Raw genomic sequence first — 17,820 nt, 5'->3', positions numbered from 1 at the left:
TGTTAACTCTTGTGTTGTCCTGCAGTGCATAACCAAGCAGGTCTTTAGTAAAAGCTTTGTACCATGCACTCCAACAGGTATGTAGTAAGTTCTCTGTGTAGTGTTGGACAGAAAGGATGCTGCAAAATTGTGTTTGTGGTCTCAGTGAGGGACTGGTGAGAGCTAGCCAGTAGGACATGGCAACAATCCAAGTCCTGTCCTGTTGTAGGCCTTTGTTATACAGGTAGGATGGAGAGATGTGTTTGGCATGGTGGACTCAAACTCATGTCATATGATTGAAACCCCGCTGACGGTTTGTTCTTTCATTATAAAATGTTGTAGGAAGTGTACAGCTGAAGTATGGGAGCCAGAACTGAAATCTGGTTGAGCATCCTAACTACCAGAAAAAGCCGTGCTCCTTCTTGTTTCCTCGCTTAGTCAATTTTTCAGTCACTTTTTCCACTCTGGCTTGGATTCAACTGGAATGATGTAGAACTTGCTTGTATCCCAGCCACCCTCTCACTCAGGTGTAAAGTTAACTCACACCACGTGTGCCAAATACTTTCACGTGTCCTTAGTCAAATCTGTGCTGCTGATACCTGTTTTGTAGGTTTTTAAAATTACTTTTGTACACTTAAGTCTTTGATTTTTTTTTTTCTGCAGCCCTTTTCAGTGCATGTATTAAACTTTAAGTCAGAAATGAATAAATAATCAATGTTCATTTGTACTTTAGTCTGAGAGCAAACAAGATTAAATATAGTAGTCTTCCATCTAGCAAATCATTTTCTGTTACATTAAAATTGAGATGGAGAAGGAATCAGTGGGATGTTACATGGTTTGCATTGATTAGTGTAACATCCCATAAATATTACAAGAAAATTCTGAAAATCCTAAATAACATGGGATACAGAATCAGTTCTCATTTTGTGGGCATTCTGCTGATGCACTGATGGGAACTTTCTTCTCATGTCACTTAACATATGAAACAAATGATGTCAAAATGAGCTTTATTTTCTTAAACAAGTGCCAAGTGGCATTAGTAATGTACTTTCATAATCACCGTAGGCCAGGTTAAGTTTGGGCTGCTCCCAGTAGTGACTTTGCTTTGTGCCAGCAGTTATTTATTAGCAAGGAGCCAGCTGGTACTGCTGCAGACGGGGCCAGATGCGGAGAGTGGTGGTGGAAAGGTGGGTGTTGCCTCTGAGCAGCTGCTCACATAAAGCCTACACAAGATATAAACCTCTCAACCCCTCAAAGAACTGAGGTGCATTTGTTTGCAAGGTCATTTCCCACAAAATTGTAATGAGTGGTATCAGTCACATTTGTCCAGTACCAGCTTTTCAGTAATCTTGCTGGTGATTTCTTTGGCTGCTGAGACTGTAGTTACTTTTCTTGGGGGACTTTGGAGTGATATTAAATCTCTTCCATTCCTCTGGGTTTCCCCTAGTGTTTCAAGAATTACCAAAAATGAGGTCAGAGGGAATTTTTTTTTTTTTTGCAAAGAATGTTATGTATTAGAAGATACCTGGACATATTAATCTTAGACTGGAACTTGGCAATTGACATGTTCAATATATTCAAGTTAATCTTCAGATCATACAATGGTTAGAAAAGTTTACTTTATTATCAGCATATTTACTATCTGTATGGAAGCTTTATCTCCAAATTCAAGGAGATCTAAACTATGTTGCTGGCTAGTCTCTGTTCCCAGTCCGAAGCCTCACTAACAACACCAAATCCCTTCCTTCAGCCCATGCTACAGGTTGAATGAGTTATTCCCAGCAGCGTTTAATACTTGTGATTCGGTAGCCTGGGGCAAGCTCTTAACACTGCCTTCTCCTTGGCCCTTTCAGCAGAGCACACTTCACAAGCACTGAGGATTTGTAGTCCTTATCCTTATCACCAACTTCAAACAAGTAGTTACATCCTTTCTGTAGGGTAGCACCACACCATCAGCCTTAACCTTCTTAAACACCTTCAGAGTAGAGATTTTAATATCTAAATCATGCGGACTACTGCTTTTATGTCTTTCGTGTTACCTATAAAATCTCTCTTCAGTGAGAACTTCTAGATCTTGCTACATCTTAGCCAGGTATTTGTCATCAGTATATAAACAATTCTGCTAATTTAGTGATGTTATTTATCATGTAAGTTTCATTTGTTTGTGACATGCTGAGCATGATTTAAAGCAGTACTTGCTTCCTTCGTGCTCCTAGTTTGCTCTTCTTACAGTTACTGTGTTTGCTTTGGAAGTTTGTTTGTGCTTGGAAGCCATCCCGTGTCCTGGGGAGCTGAGCTCTGTGGTACCGGAGCTGTTTTACACCACTTCACCAAAGTATTTTATCCAGTGCTTTAGAGAAATAAAAAGATGGGGGGTTGGAGTCAGTGCTGTAGAACAGGTTTGCTCCTGTAAGTAGTCAGCTGAAGTCAGAAGAGTCTGGGCTTGCCGTGCTTTATGGTCTTGGCACTGACTGGCAGCTGTGATTTGTTTCTTGTTTGTACTTGTTCCGGTGTTGGACCGGAAAGTTGCTTGTTCAACAAGCAGTAACCTGATTAGGGTAAATAAAAGCTGCATTCAGTTATGAATCGCTGAATATGATCGTAATATCTGGCTAATTCTTAAGACTTAAGGTAAGCAAGGGATGCTGTCATGTTGCACACTAGAGAGACCGTTACCTGCTGTAAGACAGGTAGCCAGGTGCAGGAATAGACTAAGGAAATAGCTGCATTTGGGGCAAAAATACCACTAGACCCATGGAAAATCTGAAAGAAGGGTGTGTTGGTGTGGTTGTATGGATGGGGAACAGCAGGGAAGAGCTGCTTTTTACAGTGCTGCTAGCAGTAGCAAATGCTGTCCCAGTCACCTCTTACCCTCCAGAAGGAGCCACAGTTGTACAGGTTTTTCCTGCTGGCTCTTCCTCTAGCTCAGTAACTCACTCTTCTGTTGGTTTCCCTCACCTAGGTACCGAATTGAGAACAACCAGAACCAAAGGCTGGGTTCTGAGGAGGATCGAAAGAGCCCAGACCTCTGGTGGCAGTCTTCTTGACCAACTGCTGAAAGCACTTACTAACGTTTTGAGTTTCTAAAAATTAAGTCACTTAACCACAGAAATCTTACACAGATAAATGGTTTTGACAGTGGATGTGTTCCATGGGTCCTCACACTTCCTTCAGGATCCTCCGAGAGCTTAATATAAAAATGCCTTTCTGTTGTAGCTGGTAACTTTCCAGAGGTTGATAGTTTGAGCATTCAATAGTCTTGAAGGTCTGCTGGGAATAAAGGTGTTCCCAAGGTGTGTAGCTTGCTTTTCTGATCCCCTGGCTGTACTCCAGGCTCCAACCATTGTACCATGAGTCCCTGTTGTCTAGCAGTATTGAAAGATCCGTAAGTATATATGATAATCTCATCACTCTTTACAGGCAATAGTGTAAAGCAGCTATCAACATGACAGAGAGAGAAAAAACGTATAACTCTGTGCTATAACGTATAATTGTGCAAAATAGGCATCAATTACCTCCACAGTAAATCGTTTTTCTAAATTAGAAGCTTGCATAATCAGAGAAATTAAACTTTTTCCCTTCTCTCATGCAGGAAATGATAGGTAGAAGAGAATCCTGTGCCTCAGGACAGCTACCTATGACCTACCTAAGCTACCTTGCTTACATACTGGAAGAATGGACTGCTGTGGAGTACCTAAAGAAATATTTTTTCCATGTGGTCATCATCTTGGTGACAATTAGTGCAATGTTAATTTTTTTTATTGTTCCTTTAACAATCCTCTTTTTCATTTACCTTACTAATGTTTTGCTTTTAATATATCAGAGGAGTGATGAGGTAAAAGCCACAAAAGATCCCTTGAGTGAAGTTTGGGATAGTGCAAGGAAAACTGTGGCAAGCTTTTGGGATATATATGCAAGAATATGGCATGGTAAGTGTGACATGACTTGCCTGAAGCTTTGAATTACAATTTTGAGTGAGGTATGGTGTAAATGTTAGTTCTGCTAACTTCTCTGTAAGTAAATGTGGTGGTGGTGGTGGTTTTTTGTTTTTTGTTTTTTTTGTTTTTTTTTTAAATTTAGTAGCTGTTTGTAACCTGCTTATATGATCAAAACAAAACAACTATTTGGAACTGTAATTACTGTCTTTTTAGTTGGAGAAAACTATTCTGTTATGAAAATTTTAAATAATTCCAAGAGCCATATGGAAAAATAAATGTGGTATTGAATTATTTCTGTTTGTACTGTAGCAGAATTTACAAGTACTCTGATTTTTCAGTTATGTTATATTTAACCTTTAGACGCTTTCACCACACCCTAATCCCTAGGAAAATTCTCAGCCACAAGCTAGGCACCTGTTCTTACCACAGGTGTAGTTTAAGACTATTAGCAGGACTTAATTTGCTGCCCTAAGGATAAAGAACAACAGGCTCTCTATGTTGCTACCCTTCCTCACAACTTTTTTGTGTAATTGTGAAGTATACTGCAGTCTAAAACTTTGTCCACCTCTTGCTAGGACCCTGCCTGTACCATCCCTGTCCTTCTCTTCAAATGGCTTATGAAAGGAGCTGTAGCAGGGATAGAGATAAAGGCAGACCAGATGGAATAGATTTTTTTTTTTTTTTTAGTTAGTGGAAGCTGTGGCTTTCTCAAGCCTTTGTATGCATTAGCTTCCTACTCTCATTCCACCTGAAACATACATCAAACGTAGGAAGAGCCAGGAGAAGTATTTATAGAAGTCCATGCCCATGAGGAAGTTCCCTTACCTTGTTAAGTGAGTGCATTTAAGTCTTGTGGAGAGAATTTCTATTCGGGATTATTGTGGATTCTGTCTTGGACTTGAGCCTGCAAACCAGGTCAACTTTTTATTATGTCAAATCAGAATGAAAGGGTTCCCAGCCCAACTCTTTGTAACTTGAATGTTTACCTAAAAGGTCATCCATTCCCAAACTTTGAAATCCTTGTCTGTCTGAAACAGTTTCATCATGAGAATGAGAGTCATAGCAGTATGATAATGTTTTCTTGTTTGTTTTTTATTGCACTTAGAGGTGGAAAAAGTTCCTAACGGGCAACAGTTCTGGTTCAATGTCAGGTTAGAGTCTGATCTGATGGTTAAATTGATCAACAAGTTAGTCCATTGAGTAGGATAATCTGTGGTTGTTGAGGGGCTTTTTCTTTGCTGTTAATTGAACATTCCATCCAGAACATAATTCTTTTAAAGCTACTGCAGAGGCTTTTACAACTCTACAGAAGTCCTTTAATAAAGGACAGTAAAAAAATGTTTTGAATTGCCATATAATTTACAGCTGTCACTGTTGGTGTGTTGCTTTACATCCCAAACAGGTTATGAACTTCATGGTGTGGAAAACCTACCAGAAGGACCAGGCATTCTTGTTTACTACCATGGAGCTATTCCCATAGACTACCTTTACTTTTTATCTAGGCTGTTTCTCTGGAAGAAAAGACTTTGTCTGTCAGTAGCCGATCATTTTGTCTTTCGTTTACCAGGTAAGAACACATTCTTTTCTATTTAGGCATCATGAATTCAATCAAACCGTTGCTAGTTTTTGTGGAATTAATATTTATTATGCCTTGAAGGCAGCTTTTAAACTAAAAGCCGGGGGAGTAAGCTGGTAGATGCAGAAAGCAAAACAGAGTAGAATGCCCTGCTTGGTAAATAAAAGGTCATAAAAATACTGATAAGACACTGTAAAGCCAATAAATAGACGTATTTGGATGAAATTTCATGCTTCATTAGAAAGTGTAGGTTAGGACTATGTTATTAATCTAATGCTGCTTCATCAGAAATGAGCTATGAAGAGTCTGGTGAATAGTAGGATATTAATTACCAACCTGCCCTCTGCATGGGGTAGACATTGCAGTGGGGTGTGATGTCAAATCTGTATTTTTGAACAACACCTGGAGTAGGGTGCAACTTGTTTGAAAAAATTACTGTGAAAGAGTGGCTCTGTAATACTGACTAATACTACTTGTCCTCTTGCCTGGGAGAAGAGCCCACCTTGCTACGACCTCCTTTGAAGTAGTTGTAGAGAGTGTTAAGGTTTTCCCTAGCGTCCTTTTCTCTAGGCTAAATAACCCCAGTTCCCTCAACAGTTCCTCATAAGACCTGTACTCCAGGCCCCTCACCAGCTTTGTTTCCCTTCTTTGGACATGCTCCAGCACCTCGATGTCCTTCCTGTAGCGAAAGGTCCAAAACCGAACAGGGTATTCGAAGTGCAGCCTCACCAGGGCTGAGTAAAGAGGGATGGTCTTTACCCTGGTCCCGCTGGCCACACTGTTTCTGATACAAGCCAGGATGCTGTTGGCCTTCTTGGTTACCTGGGCACACTGCTGGCTCATATTCAGCCGGCTATTGGCCAATACCCCCAGGTCCCTTTCTCCCAGGCAGCTTTCCAGCCACTCTTCCCCCATCCTGTAGCGTTGCATGGGGTTGTTGTGCCCCACGTGCAGGACCTGACACTTAACCTTGTTGAACCTCATATGGTTGGCCTTGGCCCATTGATCCAGCCTATCCAGATCTTGCTGTAGAGCCTTCCTGCCATCGAGCAGATCAAAAGTTCCACCCAACTTGGTGTCATAAACTGTGTGAACCGTTCACTGGTTTGTGCAATGCTGAAACTGTCCTCTTAACTTGGGCCATTCATGCATCTAAAGAGTCATACAGCAGCCCAATTTAACCCAAGTAGTTTGCAATTTAACCACAGAACACTCAATTTTACAGTTTAAAAACCTTAATGTTTATAATGTTAAAAATTACATTTTAAAAGAACACTTAAATTATGTGTTTGTTAGGTGTTTATTTTTGCAATAACCTGTATTGTACTGAAAAAGATAATTCTTCTACATTAAAACCTATTTAAAAAGCAGGAGGAAGAATTAGATGTTTGTTTTCAGATATCTAGCTATGAGGCACAAGTCTCAGTTGCATAGCTGCTGGCTTGATAATTATGGAAAGGAGCATATGTAGGCATTGGCTTATGGTGGTGCTCTTGATAAACTGTTTTATCTTTATAACATTTGGGCAAAAACACTGTCACTTAGCCAATATTTACTCTGTACATGTTTTATTTACTTAGTACAAATTTGCCTTAGTCTAAACACAGCTATTAGATTTTTTTTTTTTGTTTAGCTGTAAACTTGTTCTTACATGCTGCTTATTTATTACAGGACTCAAGTTACTGTTAGAAGTGACTGGTGTTATGCCAGGTACGAGGGAGGAGTGTCTCAGTGCACTGAAGAATGGTCACCTGGTGTCTATATCACCAGGTGGAGTTAGAGAAGCACTATTCAGCGATGAAAGTTATCAGCTCATGTGGGGAAATCGAAAAGGCTTTGCTCAGGTTGCTCTAGATGCAAAAGTGGTGAGTATTATGCTACCAATCTGCGTTTATGCTTATTGCATGCAAGTTTCATTATAAAATGCAGTTTAGAAGCATCGGAGTATATTCCATACAGAAGAAGAGACTTGGGAGTAGGGATTTCTTTTCCTTTGCCCACTGCCTTCTTCAAACTTAGTAACCATAGGGAGCATGAGTTTCATGGAACTGTATAGCCTTTTTTCCTGGATGCCTTGCAACAGCTTCATTTCCTCAGTTCTGTTTCTACAGTTCCGTCTTGTGGGCATCTAACATGTCTTGACTGTATTTCAGGAATCTACACTGTGGTCATTCACAATGTTATGTTTTTTTTCCATCCTACTATATTTATTTTCTGACTTTATCTTTCTTTTACTTCTGCGTACCCAGTCATTCTCATGTGGTTTGTTAACATCATATCGTTACATTCCTTTCTTTTCTTATATTCTGAAAGGCTCCAGGATTTGTTCTTGCCATTACTTTTCTTAATGTTTGTGAAAGATTGCATCAGCTTAACACAAGGTGTTTCTACATTAGCATTTGAGTTGGAATCATATGTGCACTTCTGAAACAGTTTTTCTGTCTCCCTCACCTACCATGCTTTCATTTGCATCATGGAATAGTGTTTGAGTACCAGAGCTGCATGCATTTTGTCTGATACTAAACCAGAAGTGGAACCTAATACGCTCCAGCTGCAAATGTGTGTTCAGTCAATGGTACAAGACAAGAATTAGTTCTAAGTAGATGCAGAGCACTGAGATGTATTTGGTGTTGTCTGATCCTCAGCATCATCTCTTTTCCTCTAGAGGAGTGTCTGTGTTGATTCGCACTGTGAAAATATACATGTACACATGGACACAGTTTCATTTAGATTTTCCATATGGATGATGATCTACAAATACAAGCTTCCACCACTGGCTCTGAGTTTTCCCATCTGTGAGACTCCCACGTGTGCAACTCTTTCTCTGATACAGGCTCTAGGAGACAACTTTATTTGGGATGGCATAGAGCTTGAAGAGCAGCGACACTGTCTCTTTCCTAACTCCCACTTCCTATCATCAAAAGTAGAGACCAGTTTTCTTTCTTAATTTAGACTTAGCATACCTTGCACTGTGAGTGTTTGTGACAGTACTAGTATACATCCAGGCTTCATCTATTCTGCCATGAGCTTTCTCATGGAATTGCAAAATCCTAAGTTTCTTCTGTACATTCTTATGAATGCCCCATCTTCTCCTGTGTTTTTCTTTGGCCTTCCAAATAAATGTAATCCTTTTCCATCTATATAAGAGAATTTTACAGGGAATTTTTAGAGGAAGTGGAGTTCTTCCCATAAGGCTTGAATTTGTTGCCATTCTTTTTACTTTTTGTGTCTATCTGTATCTGTTTCTGTCCCCCATTCAACATGTTGATTCTCAAACTTTTGGTTATTTGTGCCAAAACTCCTACTAAAAAGAACCTAGGCTTGCAAAATGCACGCTTCAGTTTAGTATTTCTTCATAACTATATCTGTCTTTGAAATCTTGTGGGAGATAACAAAATGCTAGCAAACAATTAGAGGAATTGGATTATCCAATGGATAAAGTACTTTTAGACCTGGAGTCCTATTTCTACCTCTTTGTTGTGTGGCCTTTTAAGAGCGTCACATTTCTGTGCTTTTGTTCCCCCTCTCTACCCTTCTCTCAAAAAGCACAGACATATATGAAGTATTTTGACTAACATTTATATTATACGCTACCACTACTAGAAAATACCAGTCTGAATAGGATAAACCCAATCAAATTCGTATGTGCATTTTGAATTCCCTTATAGTCTTTCCTCTTCTGTATTAATAATACACTTGAGCAGTCTGAAAGCAATGTCACTTCAACAAGTGATCTTGCTTAATTTTATTTTCATATGTCTTTCAAGCTACCTCAGACATTTGAATAATATTTTGCCAGATGTTTTCACTTCACTTGCGACCTTATAATGTAACTCTTAAATGAAATGTCTTTTTTTTTTTTTAAATAAAAATTGAGTTAAACAATTCTGAGTGACCTTAATAGAGTGCCACTGGGATTTCAGTATGGTGAGCATCCCTGTAATTAACTTGCAGGCTCCACTGAATCTTGGGCATCTTTGATATTTCTCCGGAAATCTTTGACCAGAAATACCTTAGATAACAGAACACTTACACACACACAAAAAAAAAAAAAAAAAAAAGGTGCTGTGCATTTAACACTAGCCTGGGCAACATTAACTATATGTACAATTTTTTACATAAGGTTATGCTACAGTATTAACTGGAGTCCACCTTTTGACAAAGTTGGAGTTTGATTGCTCCTGCTTACCCTTGCTGCATCCTTTCCATTACTGGTCAAACCAGTCTCATAGGTTGACTCAAGTCTGGGGATGGACTCGTCTAAACTAACAGAACTTGCTCTGTAATGTAGCAATCCATGTGCTTTCCTAATACTTGGATCATGGCTGAAGGCAGAAGAAGACTAGCATCACCTTGTTTTGAGTTTACTAAACATATGGTGTAGCCATCAACTGAAGAACCAAACACACTTTACAGTCCTCATAATAACTACATGGAAGTTCGAAACCTGCCATAGGTTACTTGAACAGGAGGGTTTCAAGACAGAAATAACTTTACACATCTGAATACACATTCCTATTCTTTATTTAATGTTATGGAAGTTTAACAGTTCTTCCTCTAGAAAAGTTGATGAAAAACAAGCCAGGAATGTAGTTTCAGCCTTAATTCTTGCCTGCAGATTTCCCCACTCAGTTTCCACGTCATCTTGTGTAACTATCCTGCTTATACAGGGTCAGAGAAGGAAAATACTACTATTTAATGTAAATCTATGATCTTCATGGACATATATTTGTATCAATTGAAGTTAAGTATGTCAGTGACCTGATCTTCAGTAATTCCCGCTGTCTGTGCCTCAGTTTTGGTGGGCTAATGGGGAGGAGCCTTCATCCCTGTATTTTATCTATGCCAAAAACCAGTTTGAATCTAGTTAGGTAAAAGATAAGCAGGAACTACTGTTTGTAAATTTCCTACAAAATAGTGCTTCAAACACTTTGGTTTTCTTTCTTTTCTATAATTTAATATACACACATGGAAGTTAAAAGAATGCTGGAATTATGGAGGTAGCCCCTTTAGTTGGAGGCTGTCACGATATAACTAGGCCCTGCTTTCCTGTAACAGGTGATGGTAAACTAGGGATTAATCCCTAGGGATTAAGGGGAAGGGAGGGAGTAATCCTCAGTCAGGCGAGGAAGTTGTGGACAGGCTCATTTAGCAAAGGGTCGAGGGTGACGTAAACAGTAGGGACGTGGTAATCAACAAAACTACTGAAGTGAGCTCATCCTGAGCATGGGCAGGCAAATAAGGAAGTACCTGTAGGACAGTGTTGGGGGAAAGCTCTCATACTGCTTCTGGGAAATTGATGTGCTTTGGATGCTTCTCTGAAGTGCTTGTACACTGATGCACATAGGATGAAGAAAGAAAAAGAAGGAATCAATTACAAGTCTGGTCTGTGGGACGAATGCCGAGGGAGCTGGCTGGTGTTATTGCAAGGCAGCTGTCAATTGGCTTTGGAAAGTTCTGGTGATCAGGAAAGGTTCCTGTTGACTGGAAAAAAGTAAATATCAAACCTGTCTTCGGGATGGGCGAGAAGAAGAGTGTGGGGAACTACAGGCAAGCCAGCTCAGTTCCTAGGGAAAACGATGGAGCCACTAATAATGGAAACCCCTTTCAGACACAAATTGCAAAGGGGTGGTCAGTTATAGCCATCTGATGACTTTCTATGATGAGATGACTGGTGTGGAGATGAGGGGAGAGCAGTGGACGATATCTGTTTTTACTTTGGTAGGGCTTTTGATTGCCTGCTACAACGTCCTTGTAGACAAGCTGAGGAAATCTGAGCTAGATAAGTAGGCAGTGAGATGGATTGAGAACTGGCTCAATGTCTGGGCTGGGAAGGTGGTGATCACTGGCACACAGTCAAGCTGGAGGCTGGTCACTGGTGCAGTACCCACAGGTCAATACTGGGTCCAACACTGTTTAACCCTTCGTTGATGATCTGAATGATGGGACAGCGTACCTTCACTAAGTTTGCTGATGGTACGAAACTGGGAAGAGTGGCCAGTACACCAGTGGGTTGTGCTGCCTTCCAGTAAGACCTTGAGAGACTGGAGCAGTGAGTAGGCAGAAACCTCATTAAGCTCAGCAAAGGGAAATGCCAAGCCCTGGTCATAGGGGATACTAACCCCAGGCACCAGTACATGCTGGAGGCTAACTGGTATGAGCAGGGATTTCGGACTGGAAGTGACTGAGGTCACTTCCAACCTCAACTATTTTGTGATTTTTGAGTTGGCTGGGTGTGATCCAGCTCAGTTCCAGCATTGCAAATTAAACCTATAGATTATTGCTTCTCAGCTAATCGGCCCTGTGGATTGGCTTGTGCCTCTGTTACAGGCACAAACTCATATATAGTGTGTACCACTTTTTATCAGCCTAAGAACTGTTAGTTTCTCTGTTGTTCATCAGCTGATCATTGTATGCAAAAACTTTTTTAGTTGCTTGCCAGATTCCTTAAAGCAAAAAAAATGTTTTCTTGCATTGTTCTTAATATTTAAGTGTTTTGTCTTGATGGCTTTCCACCATTTTAAATGACATAGACAATTAATAGCAGAAACTTAATGTGCTATTTTTAAAGTGTCCAGTAGTTGTATGACTTTAGAAGATATTACTGGTTATTTTTAAGAGTTAATTTATGATATTTTCCCATAACTCCTTATTCTGAAGGATTTTTTACCACAGCTTTATGTACCTCTGATATTTTTGATATATGTATTTTTTTTTCTCATTAAATGGTCTCTGTTGCTTTGAGTTCTTTATTTGGATTTACTTAGGTCTTTTTCTTGCATATTTATTTATACTATTATACCAGACCTTACTTTGAGAAACTGATGAGGTGGGCTGAATGTGAGCATCTACTTGCATTCTGCAATGCTTCTTGAGCTGACCACTTTCTTATTTGTAATACGTGATTTTAACTTTAGGCAGAGAAATGGCAAAACTTTTTGTTTCAGTCAGTGACACTGCAATAAATGCATAACGTGTTTTTTTTTTTTAGACTCCCACTTACATTTTATATGTACATCCAAAGGGAAAGATATAAACCTTTTAATACAGTATCACTTTCCTCACAAATGGCAACTTAAAAACAGCAATGTTTGTGGGAGCTGAGAAACATAAATTGGTTTCTATTATGGAGTTTATTTGATACACCAACTTGCTGCCTTTCAGCAGGATGTTAAGGTAGTTCACTTTTAAGCTTTTACTGTAATATCAGTTAACACAGATTACTCAAGGTATGCGCTTCTAAGGCACAGGCAGAAAAGCCAGACTTAATCAGGATGTAAGTCTGCATCCAGAAAAGCCAATAAGATGGACTAAAAATAACTGAGAAAAAAGAACCAGAAGCTGAGAGGTTACCAAATAATCACTAGGCTTTCTCTGTCTGCCTGCCCGAGATAGATGCCTTGCTGTAAACAGCTATTGAAGCTCTGTGTCTTTCTAACAGCACAATCATAGGGCTAATATATTCAGAAAAAAAAATATGTATTTTTGAAGTTGCTCTTCTAATTCTGTTTTGCTATGAGAGGGTTGATTCAGTTGCCCTTTAAAACATCAGAAATGAAAAATATGATTCTGATATTGTATTGCTGGAACAATCCTTGAGTCAAACCCAAGGATTTAATCATCTGCCTGCTCACAGCTAAGTACTGCACTGCATCACAGTATAGTGAAACCAGAGCTAACTCTTACACCAACAGCAGTTCATTTACATGGGCTACTGTGCTCCATTCTCCATGCAGACTTCCATGATACAGCTGTACAGTGCTCTAAGTAGCTGTACTTGTACTGTAAGTCTCTGGAAATCTCTGGTACTCGTTCCTCCCAGCTAAGTGTCCCAAAAGAACAGTGCATCTTATGTTGCATGTGTATGCTCACTTTTATTTTTTTCCTTTGCTGTAGCAGGCAGGATGCGCTTCAAGGACGTTTATAGCTGTAGGTTTGAACATTCAGAAGGTGGGGAGGGAGTTAAAGGTATGAAGTCATGTTCTTGTGTCATAATATCATCTCAGGAGAGCAGGTATTAGTTAATTGCTTGAAAGGAGTGTGGACTTCCCTGTCTGTTGGAATATTATGGCACAATATTTAATCGTTTTAGCTAAAACACGCGGTTACGAATAGGAAAAAGAAGAAAAAAACTTTCGTGCAGACTAGCATGATGGTCTCTAAAAATGCCTTCACTTGGGATGTTAATTGTTCAATTTTAATAACTTCTAAGTCCAACTAGAAACCAGCTTTCTAAAAACAGTGTAATGGAGGATAGTATTTGTAACATCTGTGAAAACTAAAATTCTTCCCAGTATTTGAATGAGTACATCCTTGGGTTATCTCCATAAATATATCTACTAAACAATGTGCCTCTTTATTAAAGGTAACTTCCACATTGCAAAATAAATAATTTTGATAATTTGGTTAGCTCTGCTCAGTATCTTCTCCCACATAAGCAAAGAAATACATATTTGATAGCCATGAATGAAGAGCAGACTAGCTGCTGAAAATATCATATTAGTATATTTATTTCAGTGCCCTAAATAGGAGCTGTCATTAAAAGTAATATCAATTGTGTGAATTTTGTAAATTTTGCAGGCTTATATAGATTTCCTCTATCAGTGACCTGTGTGAAGCTGACAGTTTCAGGCCACACTTGCTTATCAACAAATCCACAAAATTTGTATTGCTCACTTATAATTTTTTCCCTGATCATTGCAGAGAGGATATGTGATTGTTCATCATGGCCAAAAAATAGTTCTTTGTTATGATTCAGCATGTTTTACTCCTTTTTTTTTTTTTTTTTTTTTTAATTTCATTTGGGAAAATAAAAATGCATCTACCAGAATTTTCTGAAAACACATCAGTTTCATTGGTACAGCCTTCAGGTAAGATTCCTGAGGGCCAGGATGGGCTTCCACGATGGGTTCAGAGACATAAAACTCGGAACCAATGTCCTGATAAAGGCGCTTAATGGCAGTGTGAAGAAGCTTGTTGATGTATTGTCTTCTTTAGGCAGAACAGAAGTTTGAGCTTCTGTCGTGATCACTTATGGTGTGGAAAACATTCAGCGATCTGTTGGCTACTGGGAGGTGATGCACTGTCTGACTGTCCGTGCTTTTCTAAGAAAAATGTTTAGCATGCATCTGTGTCCCAAACTGAGATGTGAATGTTAATAAATGATCAGAAGTTCCAGTGCAGGAGTGTCAGATAAGTTCCAAATACAAGGAACTGCCACTGCTTTACTCAGCTCTCAGTGTATCAGTGGTAACAAAATTCCATGTTTGCTGCCTGACCAACTGATGATTATCTTCTGTATTCATTTTCTTAGCTGCATTAACAGAAACTAAAAAATAAATTCAACTTTTGTATAACATTTTTACCTATGTTTTTCATGATTCCATAGCCCATCATTCCAATGTACACTCAAAATGTACGAGAAGGATACAGGATGTTTAAAGAACGAAGTAAGGACTTTAAATATATATTTAAGTATTTAGCATGTTTCCTCCACTCTTCTCTTTGTCTCACTTTTCTTCTAGACTTTGTTTTTCAGACTCTGTAATTTAGCTTCTCTAACGTGCCTGCTAGGGGTCAGAGGTATCTCAAATATTGAACTAGCTTGTGTGTAACTGGTTGGGGCTGTGTGATTTGATTCTTTAATGAAGTCTTATTTTAGTGATCTATTAATTATATTAAGCTTTGTTTTAGTGAACATCTACCTAAATCCTGTAATTTCATCTTGATTGTCAGATAAAGCATGCATTTTTAAGGAGTCTTCCAAGTCCATCAGATTTCAAGTTTGTATTTTGTTTTCAATGATTATAATCTCACTTTTTCCTCCTTCAACTCTTACAGGATTTTTCAGAAAATTGTATGAAAGTACTCGATTGCCGTTTACTCCTCCATATGGAGGACTTCCAGTTAAATTTCGCACGTATATAGGGGAACCAATCCCTTATGATCCAAATATAACTACAGATGAGTTAGTTGAAAAGGTAAGTTGGCTCTACTTGCAGTATTGAACTACACATCTTGTGCTCTATTATATATGCACTTGAAACCATTTTTTGTACACTTGAAAAAAGACAAGTACCCTTTTACTAGCTTCTTGAAGTAATAGGCAGTTAAGCTTCAGGATTATAAAATGGATGGATTCTTACCAGTATGTACTGACGTAGTAATAGGTCATTTGGATGCACTTACCCCTTCAAAGCAGGTGAGCTCTGTCTTCCTGGGAATGCTAACTTTGTTTCTTGCATGCTGTCGATAACCTTGATAACTGAAATGATATAAGCTAGGTTTTCAGTTCAGTTTTCAGTAACTAGGAAAATAATTTTCATATAGAACAAATGTCTTGAGAAACTTGTCTAAATAACAGCTTCAGCCTTGTTTTCAAAAGAAAAACATCAGTGACAAAAAATTTTCATCCAAAATACAGAAATATTTTGAGTACCTACAGCTTGGTGAAATCAATGGAGCCTAGGAACATAAAAATTTCTATAGATTCAGGATTTAGGTATTTTTCAAAATACTAATTTACAGAAAATGCGTGTTCTTGTACTTTTCATAGAAGATGAAAAGAGGGATGTATTAAAAACAACCTGGTATGGTCTAGGAATACATAGATCAAAACATTGGTTAGAAATTAGTGATCTAAAAGCCGCCTTGATTTTTATTTATTTATTTATTTATTTATTTAAGTATCCACAGCAGATTTTTCTGGGCTTTCTAACAGCGAAACCAGAACGACAAGTTTCTTGTAAGGTTCTTTCTTAAAGGTTATTATAACAGATGGTTACAAGAGAACCGTCCCAGCAAGCTGTAGAGTTTGTTCTTAGCAGGCTTAGGAGGCTGCATACAAAACTCCTACTAAGACTTTTTTCTCGTATTCCTGGATTTTGGGGGAACAGTATTTTGTGGACCTGCAAAAGAGAAATTTAAAGTTCGCATGGAATTGATTTGCTTTACTTGGTCAGGTGTTTGACCACCTACTTCAGTGGGAAGAGCATTAGGTGTTCTGTGTCTCCTATTAGTTAAAGACTTAAATTGTGTTTGAGATGAGAGCAGTGGTCTGGCTGACAGCCATCTGATCCCGCCTTGGAAAGGAGCGAGGAATTGAATGTGTCAGGAAAAGTTTAGCTACTCTGTTCTTATATTCCCAGTGATATTCTACCATTGCTCTGGAGTAGATCACTAGCACTTGGCTCCCCTTAGTTCAATTTTAAATACATCAGGAAAAACTGAGATACTATTTCCTTATCACTAGCAGAAATACCTAATATTTTATGCACCCTTGTCATAAACTTGCATTCAAATCTGTGATATTGGAGTAAAAGTAAACAGATATGTGTCTTATATGCATGCTGAATATGATAAACTCAGAGAAGAATTCTTGTTGGGGAGGATATATGGAGGTCTGAATTCCTGATCACAGCATGGGATCAGACTAGGTCAGTGAGGTTGTAACCAGTGCTCTTGAAAGCCTTCAGGGATGGAAGTTGCATAAGCTTAATGTCTGCATATGTTAAAGGCTACTTTGACGTAGTAAATCTCAAGTTTGGTAAGTACCAATAATTTAAGCCTATCCAAACTGCAATTCAATGTTTTTATTCCCTTCCTTTTCAAGGAGAGCATTGTTAGGATAACTAGCTAATGTAATAGACAACTTTTTTTTCTTAAAGTAGACCTGTATGTGAACTGCCTGGATACCTTTTAAAACTGTGAGAAGAAGTCAGTGATTGTACTGTTCGTTATTGCATATGTAGGTATGTAAAGGCCAACTTTCTCCTCTCTTTTCAGACAAAGAGTGCAGTTCAGGCTTTGATAAAGAAGCACCAAACGATCCCAGGCAGCATATGGAAGGCTTTAATGGACCGATTTGATAGACATCGTAAAAGTGATTAGAATGCTTATGTTTATTTCATTGTTTTTACAATATATAGTAAAAAACAATGTCCTGTGGCAGTGATGACTAATTGGTGTTTAACCGGTTTAATGTACAAGTTTCTACAGATTCAACAGAAGAAAACAATAATGTTTTGAAGGTTCCCCCCTGTAAGCTCTTTCAGTCAATGGCTTTGGAGGATATTCTTGAAGTCAGAAGGAGTGAGCCCTTGAACAAGAAAACTTGTGTATAATAGCAATGCAAGTGCTAAATTTACCAAGAAGAAATCACGTAGCCAATATTTGACAGGTTCCTAAGAAAAAGGTATTTACATATATCTGAAAGTTTGAGAAGTTTTACCTAGTTCTGTGTTGTTGTTTTTTTCTGAGCTGTTCACTGTCCAGTCTCAGAAAAGTATCCCAGAGTAGGTGTTGTCCCACTGAACTGCAGTCTAGCAG

The 17,820-nt window shown here is 38.7% G+C and overlaps 1 protein-coding gene across 1 annotated transcript; it reads left to right on the top strand.

Moving 5' to 3' along the window:
* Positions 1-3,565: 3,565 nt before the first annotated feature.
* On the top strand, positions 3,566-17,382 carry LOC311207254 (DGAT1/2-independent enzyme synthesizing storage lipids-like; the record flags this gene model as incomplete). Its single annotated transcript, XM_084283221.1, has 6 exons — positions 3,566-3,908; positions 5,320-5,484; positions 7,165-7,358; positions 14,882-14,942; positions 15,334-15,473; positions 17,278-17,382. 6 exons carry the CDS (start codon positions 3,566-3,568, stop codon positions 17,380-17,382), a joined length of 1,008 nt encoding a protein of 335 aa, XP_084139347.1.
* Positions 17,383-17,820: the final 438 nt, after the last annotated feature.

Source organism: Netta rufina (genome assembly GCF_964035555.1).
Source record: "Netta rufina genome assembly, chromosome: 2".
In the NCBI taxonomy this organism is placed as follows: Eukaryota; Metazoa; Chordata; class Aves; order Anseriformes; family Anatidae; genus Netta; species Netta rufina.
Note: the sequence above shows the minus strand (reverse complement) of the source record. Positions and strands in the feature narration are given on the sequence as shown.